This window comes from Chelmon rostratus, chromosome 6 (genome assembly GCF_017976325.1).
Source record: "Chelmon rostratus isolate fCheRos1 chromosome 6, fCheRos1.pri, whole genome shotgun sequence".
Lineage (NCBI taxonomy): Eukaryota > Metazoa > Chordata > Actinopteri > Chaetodontiformes > Chaetodontidae > Chelmon > Chelmon rostratus.
The window spans coordinates 13,042,320-13,053,300 of NC_055663.1; the positions used below are offsets into that span (position 1 = coordinate 13,042,320).

At 40.4% G+C, this 10,981-nt stretch overlaps 1 protein-coding gene across 1 annotated transcript; it reads left to right on the top strand.

Moving 5' to 3' along the window:
* The first annotated feature begins 322 nt into the window (after positions 1 to 322).
* LOC121608561 (guanine nucleotide-binding protein G(i) subunit alpha-1) lies at positions 323 to 10,308 on the top strand. The gene is made up of 9 exons (XM_041939889.1): positions 323 to 812; positions 4,032 to 4,074; positions 4,949 to 5,090; positions 5,992 to 6,149; positions 6,278 to 6,406; positions 7,251 to 7,380; positions 7,477 to 7,630; positions 8,964 to 9,156; positions 9,255 to 10,308. Exons 1-8 carry the CDS (start codon positions 695 to 697, stop codon positions 9,152 to 9,154), a joined length of 1,065 nt encoding a protein of 354 aa, XP_041795823.1. The 5' UTR covers positions 323 to 694; the 3' UTR covers positions 9,155 to 9,156; positions 9,255 to 10,308.
* Positions 10,309 to 10,981: the final 673 nt, after the last annotated feature.

Consider the following 10,981-nt stretch of genomic DNA (forward strand, 5'->3'; position numbering starts at 1 on the left):
ACAATGCCAAAATTGTCAAACTGTATGTCAAACTTACTAAAACATTATTATGAGCGACTGAGTCAATACAGTGAATTAGTATTTTTTTAATCAAAACTTTGTGATGCAACATCAGAATTTTCACTATTTCATAATTTTGACAAAGTACTTAAAATGTTTACTTTCCGCAAGTATTTTTTTTTGTACCATGCCTAACTGTTTATAGTTTTGTTTCTTCTTGAAGAAAATGGTTTTCCACAGTAATCACAGCCTAAAATAATCAAGAAGCTTAGATTTTTAAAATAAGCTTGTTGCTCTGCCACGCATGCGCAGTTCAAGGGTACGTGCGAAGAACAGGAAGCGAACATTTTCAGACTCCGACGCAGATGCTGGTGTCTAGTCACTTTTCTCTGTGAATGATACTGGCCGTGCTGGGTTTCCTTTGAGTAATTGAAGCGCAGGCAGGAGGGCAACCTATCGTGAAAGCCGCGCTTTGTGGTTATCTAACTAGAATATTTGAGACATTTCGGCCGTGAGATCGGGAGCTTGAGTCCGAGGCAAGGGCGTGTTTGAATCTCAAGTGTTGGAGACTGGCTGCCTCCTCCTCTTCACTGGATGCTAGCTCGGTAGCCTTTGCATGTCGTTGCACGCCTAGTTAAAAGTTTGTTTTAGTCTGCATATTTTTGTATTTATTCGGAGGCCAGATTAGAAGAAGATGGGATGTACTCTGAGCACGGACGACAAGGCGGCGCAGGAGAGGAGCAAGATGATCGACAGGAATCTGCGGGACGACGGAGAAAAAGCTGCCCGGGAGGTCAAGCTGCTGTTGCTCGGTGAGAGAAAGATGGATGGACGGTGTGTCGGTCTATTTGCTGGAGAGGGACCCACCTACTTGTAGCCAACCGTTACATTTTAAAATGTGTGTTTATATCAGCTAAAATCAAAGTTTAATCTAGGTGCGTTTACGCCGAATAACTTGACGGGTTTGCTTTAATGAAACAAACAAATGGTAACGTGTGAGTTTGAGACGTTTCGGGTCGTTATATGAATGGTACGGTGGCGATGCGGTTAACTAAAAAGTTGGAGTTGATTCTTTTTCTCCTCATCGACTTAAAATCAGTTCCGCGATTTAGTTAAGTACTTATCAGTTCCCTGTGTGATTAAGTTTTGCTCCCACAATAGCCAGCCGCAAAGTAGCCCGCACTAAGTCAGTAAGCTAATTTAGCTAAGCATTTAGCTGCTTAGCTAACGTTAGGTTAGCGCAACAACGCTAGCTTGGATTAGTTAGCTCAACAAAGCTCAACCTCAGACAGTAGCCGAGATGTTGTCTTCCAACAGGTCTGCCCGCACGAAATGTCTGTACTCTTGTCGTTAATTCAAAGTGCCTTAATTATTACACTTTAAATAACAGTAGCTGGCTGTCTTCCTGTTTCTCAGCCAGTCATCACACAAAATAAACACCAACATTGACGTACTTTAGGCGAGATGAGCCTGTAACGATGTCTGCAAATCTAACAGACTGGAGGAAATTTATGTTTTTTACATAAATGTCCGTCCACGTGCACACTGGCGTCTGTGGGAATATAAATGAATTACTGTAAGTGGTGGGTGTAGAGGTAATGCAAGCTATGCTGCTCAACTAGTCTGAATGTTTCTGTTAACTGTAATGTTAGACATGGAGGGAAGGCTTGGAAAAAAAGGAGTTGCACAAAGTTAAAAAAAAAATACTTTTTATTAATAATAAAATTATATTTTATGTATGACTCATGGTGGTTTCATTCTCTGTTTTATCCAAAACAAGGTTAGCTGATAGGGTGTCTGAGGGAAAAACACTAATATGGTCATTTGAATATGGTGGCCGAGCAGGCAGAGGCTTGCCCTCTCATTTCCACTAGCTAAAACAAGGAAATATTACTGAACTGTCACACTGCCTTTAAGATTGTTAAAGATATCGTACAAGTCAAAGGATGACATAATCTTTCAGATGACATCCATAATCACATCCCCATATCAGTGTTACATTGCAGTTTTATCTGGAAATGTGTCATCCTTTCAAGGAAAATTGTTACGCCTACTCTCAATTCTTGATATTACCAGTAGGTAATGACCACTTCTGCATGTCTCAGTCAGGAAAAGACAGGCAAGAGGTTGCATAGCAACTTATGCTGCCCGGTTGACCTCAATAAGCATCTGTGGCAACTGTATACACACAACAGAGACAGCTAGTGCATGCTAACTGGATTTCTGCCTGGACCATGCAATCTACAAGCTGTTTCCAAACTGCAACGATGTTCTGCATCTTCTTAGTTGATCTCTGCACAGGCAGGCCAGTGTGCCATCACAGGTGTTAGACATGTGACTTCACCACAATCACAGACACTGTGCATTGCTAGGCTGCATCAGTTGCTTCTTGTGTGTTTGTGCGTCATTTGAGTTGGACCTGATTTGAATTTTCATGGCATGTTTTTTTTCCTCTCTCTGTCTTCCTTTCCTGTCACGATTGCCACAAGCACCTGCATGAGATATCTGAAACTGGTTTGTGGATTTGTTGTTTGATGGGAAAATTAACATATATCTTTGAACACATGGATGTAATTCACTTCCATATTTGTAACATTGAATGTCTTTTCTACTGTCCCTGTTTCTGAGCAAGACAAAGAAATATGCAGCCTTTCCTCGCGTTCTTATTGCAGTTTGCCGCTCTGTCAGGCATCCCACCTGGTGTGTTTGCGTTAATGCAGCAATCTGCGGATGACATGCTCTTGAGACAAGTGTTTTGAGTGGGAGTACTGCCTCAGATGCAGACTGTGCTCACAACAAGTACAAATGCAAATCATAAAGATTGATCTTTGTTTATGAGAAGCAGCATTTTCATGTACAGAAGCAGAAAAGGTGGCAAAGAAGAGATGCAGGCCCAGTGTTTATAGGCCTGAGGGGAATGCATGTTCTCTGCTCCAGCCAGTGTAGCCCCAGCAAACATCCTTGCTCTGTGACAAATTTTAAGCATTTTACCCCTTCCACTTTTTCCCATAATCGCACCCCTTCAGCCCTTCAATTTCAGTAGCCCAGTGAGGTGCTAGTGTGTGTTCGGAAATTAAATTCAAGTGTGTCATGATGTTTGCAGTAATACTACCTCTGTGTCTGTGGTGCCTGGCTGTTTATCATATGGGACGATGAGTTGGTGAACAGTTCTCCTCACCGGGGAACTGAGAGTCCCTGCAGAGATTCGGTAATTAAAATGTTGTGTGCTCAGCTGAAAACATGCCTGTGTCTCAGAGGGGGCTAGAGAACTGTATGAAAGACTATGTGCCAAACACTTCTTTGACTAATTCAAATGGATCACATATCTTGTATATGTCTTATCTTTCTTATATTACCTAGCTTTTACTGTTTAGGGCTGTGATGACAACATACTGCCTCCAAAGCATTAAATAGTAGTCTCACACAAATCAAATGGTCCATATGAGATGCATCTGACAGCTCTGAGTCCAACCAGCCAGTCTGATGCAGCATAAGTGTCTAACCCAGGGATGGTTAAGATGTTTATAATCTCATTGCCGGGAGGATCAAGTTGATTAATCCAATTGCACTGTGACCTGGCTAAACTGGGCCTTAGACACTTCATTGCTGCATTCTGTGACAGTGTAGCTTCTCACACCCTGCAGGTTAAAGTTAGCACATTTAAAAAAAAAAAAAAAAAAGTATTTGGGGGAGATCTTTTGTTTTGGGTGGGAAAATTTAATGTGCCATCATAACCACTTGATTTAGCATCTTATGCATGCTTGATGTGTTCTAGCAGTAGGCCTGAGCAGTGTAAATTGATTGCTGTAGTTTTTAAAGATTAGGAGTATCTAGTTCTGGGTTAAAGGGAAATAATTTTCACAGATTTTGTAGCAGACTATTTCAGAACCATTGTGACCTATGCGAAAATGCAACCAGTGTAGCTTGACATAACTGTAGTCCAAAAACTGTCAAAGATTATTACATACATGCTTAAAATTCTTTACATCATGAAACTGCATGGACTGTAATTATTTTTTTTTCTGTTTCAGGTGCTGGAGAGTCTGGCAAAAGTACAATTGTCAAACAGATGAAGTAAGTGTGGATGGATTGTCAGCATCACCTCTCAAAACACACAAATCATGGCTGTTAGACTTGATTGTTCAGAGAATCATTGCACAGTACACAATAGTGTTTTAATCCCTTTGACTAATGTTAGACTGAACAGACACGCTGTGTTTTACACTAGTGAGCAGGAAATTGAGACATCGAACACTTAATTATGATCATCTTGCATCATCACTGACTAGTTTTATGTTGAATAAGCAATTGTGTTTAATCCTATAAAAGTGAAACATCGCATTGTTGCATGTAAAGTAGTGTACATGCTATACACAAGATTTTCTTTAGTGCCGCTGTGGGAAGCATGAGAGCACTATACAGTCATTTGTCATCAATTTTGCACTTGGTTTAAAGTAACAAAAAATGGCATTGTGTGTGTATATTAAGTGCTCTAGAGGGGAGTAAAGAGTATTTTTGAACAGTGTTTTAGTCTTATCAGGTGTAATTAGAAGCACATTAAATATGACTCAAACACTTCAAGTTACTTAAACAATCACAGTGTCAATTAGAAGCCATTTAAAGTGGTTAACAATTCTTTCAGAAAGTACCTCAAACTGTAGTCTTTATTACTTATTTCAGACATGCATGGGTTCATTTAATTCAAATCGTTGAGGCAAAACATTTCTCAGTTTGAGAGTAAGTTTAGTCTCTCACCACCCATTTTTAGACTGTGAAGTTGTGTAATAAATCTAAACTTAAACATAGTAACTGTGTGGCTTGACTGAAAACACAACACTGCTATTCTTACACAATATCTGCTAGTCCAGCATCACAGTCTATTTAATGAACAAATCAACAATGAAGCTACTTGGGAGACAAGTGCTGATGCCCCGTCTTTGTGTGCTAGGATCATCCACGAAGCGGGCTACTCAGAGGAGGAGTGTAAGCAGTACAAGGCCGTGGTCTACAGCAACACCATCCAGTCCATTATCGCCATCATCAGAGCGATGGGACGCCTGAAGATCGATTTTGCTGATGCGGCCAGAGCGGTGAGTGAAAGAAAACAAAGCTTACAGGTTGTATTTCTGTGCAGATATGGTACTTAGTCATATGTCATCCTACCCTGCAGGGCAGTTTTCTTCTCAGTCCCTCCTCTGCAGGTCAGATAGAGCTGGTAGGGCTTTAGTATCACATTTATGAAGCTTCATTTAAGCAGAGGCTTACTGACATGAGAACTCTTTGTGGGTCCTTCAGTTGATTTGGTCTCTGTGCTGATCATGGACAGAGGAGTTGCCTGTCAACAACAGTAATAATAACAACATTTCTGTTTTCCTTTCCTTGACTTGCAGGCTTTGTGCTCATTGGTATTTTATTTTATTTCTTTTTTTTTTCCCTAAACAGAATCTTGTTTCATTTTTGTGAATCTGTCTTTTTCCTGGCATAACAAGAGGCTTAGTCATTGCCTCAGCATGACTGGCCTGGCTCTGCCATTGTGACCAATTTTACACCCAAAGCTTTTCTTTCTCGATTTCGTTTAGCTTTTGACATCAAATTTTATGCAGAGTGCCATGGCTAAAAGGACTGGAACAGACAAGTAATTTGTCATTTTTAATTCATTGCTAACATTGTTTCCAAACAAGCATGTTGCTCTCTTACTGTCATTTTTTGAAAAATGACTGCAGATCCAAATCTAGTCAATTATGATTAATCTGTTATTTGACCAAATCTTAATGTAATTTTGCGATGATACAACAAATGTACAAAACAGTTATCCTAAATCTTTTACATTTTTACATTCAGTGCGCTGTAAACATTCATCTGAAGAATTTCAACATTTTGTAAACAGCTGTGTAACCGGACAGTGCACACACTTTCCGAGCAAAATTGACTTCCACTTGTGTAAAATGATTGTGGATTATGACTTCAATTGGAGGGGCTTTGTCTCGGTAGGATGATGCACGGCAGCTGTTCGTGCTGGCGGGTTCAGCTGAAGAGGGTTTCATGACAGGCGAGCTCGCCGGGGTCATCCAGCGGCTGTGGAAAGACGGAGGAGTTCAGGCCTGCTTCAGCCGCTCCCGAGAGTACCAGCTCAACGACTCTGCAGCATAGTGAGTTGGTTGCTTGACACATGTACAGGAACTAGTGTGGGACTGTACTTGGCATTAAACTCCTATTCTTTACTCTTTAAACGTGGTGTCGATCTTTCTGTCTCTTGCTGACTTCTGTCTACCCATAGTTACCTGAACGACTTGGACAGGATATCCCACGGTGCTTATGTGCCCACCCAGCAGGATGTGCTGAGAACCAGAGTCAAAACTACTGGTATTGTGGAAACACACTTCACTTTCAAGGACCTGCACTTCAAGTGAGTACAACCACCACCAGTTTGTCCAGTCATTTAACTGTATTTGCATGATGACCAGCGGTGCTCTCTACTAGTCCGGCTCCATAGCCATGAATTGCCGCCCACGTCTGAGATTTGTTCAGTCATTCAAATCAGGTGTGCTGTTGTTCTCACTGACAGCTTTTTTCCATCGGTCTGAGAAACAGTCGACCAGTCAGAGTTTAGTAGGCGGGATTAAAAATAAGGATGTCATTTTCCTTCGTAGCTAACATGCTACATTCTTGAAAAATAGCACCGGGAAAATGCAGACAAGCATGGATGAGATGGACTCAGCCGTTTTTTTAAGTCCATGAACAGAAAAAACCTTTCAGCCTTTTTTTCTTTCTTTCTTTTTTTTTTTAAATAGGTGCTTTTGTAGCCCCCATGTGGACTGAAAATGACATCAGCAGGATAGATACATCACTTGCAGTTGATTGGTTCTGACAAAACACTTATTTATTTTGACTATCAGGCTAGCTCTATTCAATTTGCACACAAAACATTGTTTTACCGAGTAGTTTTATTAACATTACTACAAACAAATCGACTACTGACACCAAACATACCTATGTCTCGAATCAAATGAGACGATAGAGTTAGCATGTTGTCATGAAGTGGTCTACACCTCAGTTAAGCCACTACAGAAGTGGAAAAGGTCTGACTCACATGTCAAAGGATGATCCTGCTAATGCACCATGGCAACAGCAAAGTGTGGAATTATTTTGAATGACTGACTGGAGACTCAAAGCTGAGATATCGCTCAATGAGTGAACACTTGTTTGTGTGTTATATCATTTAACAGTGTATATATGTGATCTTTCTGCAGGATGTTTGATGTGGGTGGACAGAGATCAGAGAGGAAGAAGTGGATCCATTGTTTTGAGGGAGTCACCGCCATCATCTTCTGTGTGGCTCTGAGTGACTATGACCTGGTGCTGGCTGAGGATGAGGAGATGGTAAGACCTCTCTGACCCCAACACTTTTTCTTTTTTTAATTCGGTCATTGCAGCCTCTCTGGTTGGTCACCATTGCGTTTCTCTCCTCTCATGCAGAACCGAATGCACGAGAGCATGAAGCTGTTTGATTCCATCTGCAACAACAAGTGGTTCACAGACACCTCCATCATCCTCTTCCTCAACAAGAAAGACCTGTTTGAGGAAAAGATCAAAAAGAGCCCTCTCACAATCTGCTACCCAGAATATGCAGGTGAGACACAGACACACACAAACACTTCTGCAGAGCAGGTGCGTTGTATATGTCTGTACTGTACTCCATGTTATTGTTGCATATCCACATCAGTATGTTTGGATTTTTTAAGTGACAGCTATGAGCTTATGAGTAAAGCTGTCTTCAAGTCTTTATATCTTATCTTCAGTCACACAGTCTTAACTCAAGGTCTTTAAATTATTATTATCATCCAACAAGGTCATTGAAATCAAACATTAGCTTTTGCAGATCTTAACGTGCCCTGTGGGTTCATTCCTGACAGTGAACACGTTGAAATCAACCTGTAGTCTAAAATCATTTTTCTACAAGCATGTGCCATCATAATACTTTTACTAATGCTATGAACACATACAAATCTGCACATAGAGGCTTTCAAAGTGTTTTTTTTTTTTTTTTAAATGAAGTTTGGTTTTTAGACTCCTGACCTGAGCCTCAGAGCACACTTGCTCACATTTAGTCGTCCATTTCTTAAGCACGCGCAGTCTGTCGGCCCCTTGTTTCCAGTCAAAGGCGGGGCACTCTCTACAGATGATACAGATATTTCTTTATTCTCCTCCTGCTCCGCTCTTTAACCGTGTGGGCTGCTTCATGTGTATAACAGTGTGTCCTTGTCAGGTTCACTAATAATTGTGTCCAACAAAAGCTGATTGATCTGTCCACATCTACCTAGTTTATTATTGCATAAACCATAAAGAACAGCGTTTTCTTGGTAAGCTCTGATATAGAGAGCCCACAGCCATGTAAAGTTGTAAGTTTTAAGCAAAGCATGTCCAACCTTTCTCTTCAGCTATTCTCCAACAACAAATCCCACCATTGTCAGATAAAACAGATTTTTTTAAAAATGGCAGCTCAGTGCCGGTAGAGCTACACGCACACACACTATTGTTAGGTACACCTGTAAAATCTAATGCACAACAACAGCTCTGCCATGAACTCCGCTCTTACATTTTCACTTTTTGGTGACGCTGTCAGAAAGATGAAAATTAATAAACTACTGAGGTCATAGTGATGGAGCATTACTTAAGTGGACAAAATATTTGAAACACCTTTCAAGAAAATGTGGCTAGTGAGAATATATTCAAACAAATCCTTACTATCAAATGATGATAATGACAGATTAGCATATATATAATTGTTATTGTTTCACACATAGAAGTCCCATATCACTCAATACCTATTACAGTCTTAATGTTTTGTTTGATGGCAAATAGTTTAATTAATTTTGCAATTTTACAATGAAACGGTCGTAAATTTGATTTGTCGTTCTTTTTTCCCCGACTGATTGTGTCCTCTTTGCCTCCCCCTCCACCAGGCTCCAACACCTACGAGGAGGCAGCAGCTTACATTCAGTGCCAGTTTGAGGACCTGAACAAGAGAAAGGACACCAAGGAGATCTACACCCACTTCACCTGCGCCACCGACACCAAGAACGTGCAGTTTGTGTTCGATGCCGTCACTGACGTCATCATCAAGAACAACCTGAAGGACTGCGGGCTTTTCTAAAGGTAATGCCTGCTGCTTCTGGGGCGAGCTGTTGCGGTCTGTCACACTTTTCTCCTCTAATCGAGGTGTCTTTGTTGTTTCTTTTTTTCTTCCTGTTCAGGCAGCGTGGCGGCCGGCTTACCAAATGACTTTGTTGAAGGGGACTCTGACTGAAGGGAACTTCATGGAGCCTGCTGAGAATGTCACTTTTAACCTCTTATTAACTTATGTTCATCTCTAAAAGTTTTAAGACTGTGTGTAGAAAAAACATTTTGTGTAAAGTATTTGTACAACAGTCTATGGCCTGGGATTTTTCACAGTTTTTAAAATGTGCTTGTTTTACCTTATTACCTTATTACCATTATTTTAATTTTTTTATATAAAAAGGGGGGCCTTGACTTTTTTTTTTGTCCATGAATGAACACTTCTTGTCTTTTGTTTGTAGGTGCTTGTGCCTTGCATGCCTTAGTTGCAGTGTTTTTCTTTTTGTTGACTTAGATGTTAGGTTTATGTAGACGTATTTCTTTTCTTCTGATTATTTCATCGTCGCATTGTTTTTGCCTCCTTGGACAAACCAAGCCAGACCAAGTCACTCTGTAGACCAATTCACTCTGACTCTGACATACTGTGAGAGCTGCGTGTAAGCCTTTTTGGACGTGTGGTTTGCATGTGTGCTGCGAGTGGGAGCTTTTCTTTTAATTGAGACCAAAAGCCAGTGTGAGTGGTTGGGTGTGTGTGTGTGTGAATGTGTGTACAAAATAAAACAAAGGGACTTTATTCCTCTACTTGTCATCCTCTTTCAAAGTTTTATTTTTCTAAACGACTCAAAAAAGGCGATTCTGTCCAATTAATGAGCGCACGTTGTTTGTGCGCCGCTACAAACTGCAACATTCCTGATTGAATCATGAGGTAAAGAGAAGCTTTGAACAGAGGATGCCAACGGCGGCCTTGTAGCAGGCAACAGGACCATATGTACATCAGTGTTCAGTGCACAGACAGGTGGCTGAGTACTAGTGCACTGTCACTAATCCTGATCTGTGATGGTTTCAAGTCACATATCCCCCCTCGACCCCAACCCTCTGTTTCCATTGGACGGGCACATTAGTGGACTAATCTCCATGATTTTGCTAATAAAAGAGCTGCGGTGGTAAAACCATGGCAACTTATGCAAGAAACACGTGTTTCTCCTGTCTTTTTGTGTGTGTGTGACTGTTTTTTTTTCTAACAGTAAAATGGCAAAATTTAGTATCATTTTATATTCACTGACCGCACACAGTCGATTCATTTTCTGTCGAGCGACTAGTCAATATAGCAGCTATTTTCATAATCAATGAATTCCCGAAGCGTTCGCTGGTTCCAGCTTCTCCATGTAGGAATTTATTTTTCCTGTTTTACGTATTTTCTAAATTTAATATATTTGGGTTTTAAACTGTTGATTGGACAAAACAAGACATTTGGAAGTCATTTTCAACCCTGAGACATTTTACTGGACATTTTTCACTTACATTTGATAGACAAAAAGATTAATCGAGAAAATAATTAATCGATAGTTGCAGTCCTAAAACAAAGCTGTTTTTGAGAATTATCATTTGACCCTCATACCTTGATAATGATAGTAATATGTTGTTATAGAATTGATTTATGAACACTGTATTTACCACATACATGAACTGTGCGCTACAACATAAATGAACAGAGCAGACAGCTTAACAGTTAAAACATCCAAGTATTGAAACACACCTTGTGTTTTTGATGAGTTGATGTTACTCTTAGTTTCAGAGACATAAAATCTCACTGTGTGGGTCCTGAACTACAGAGAGCAGCTTTTCTTGAGGGCTTTGTTTTATT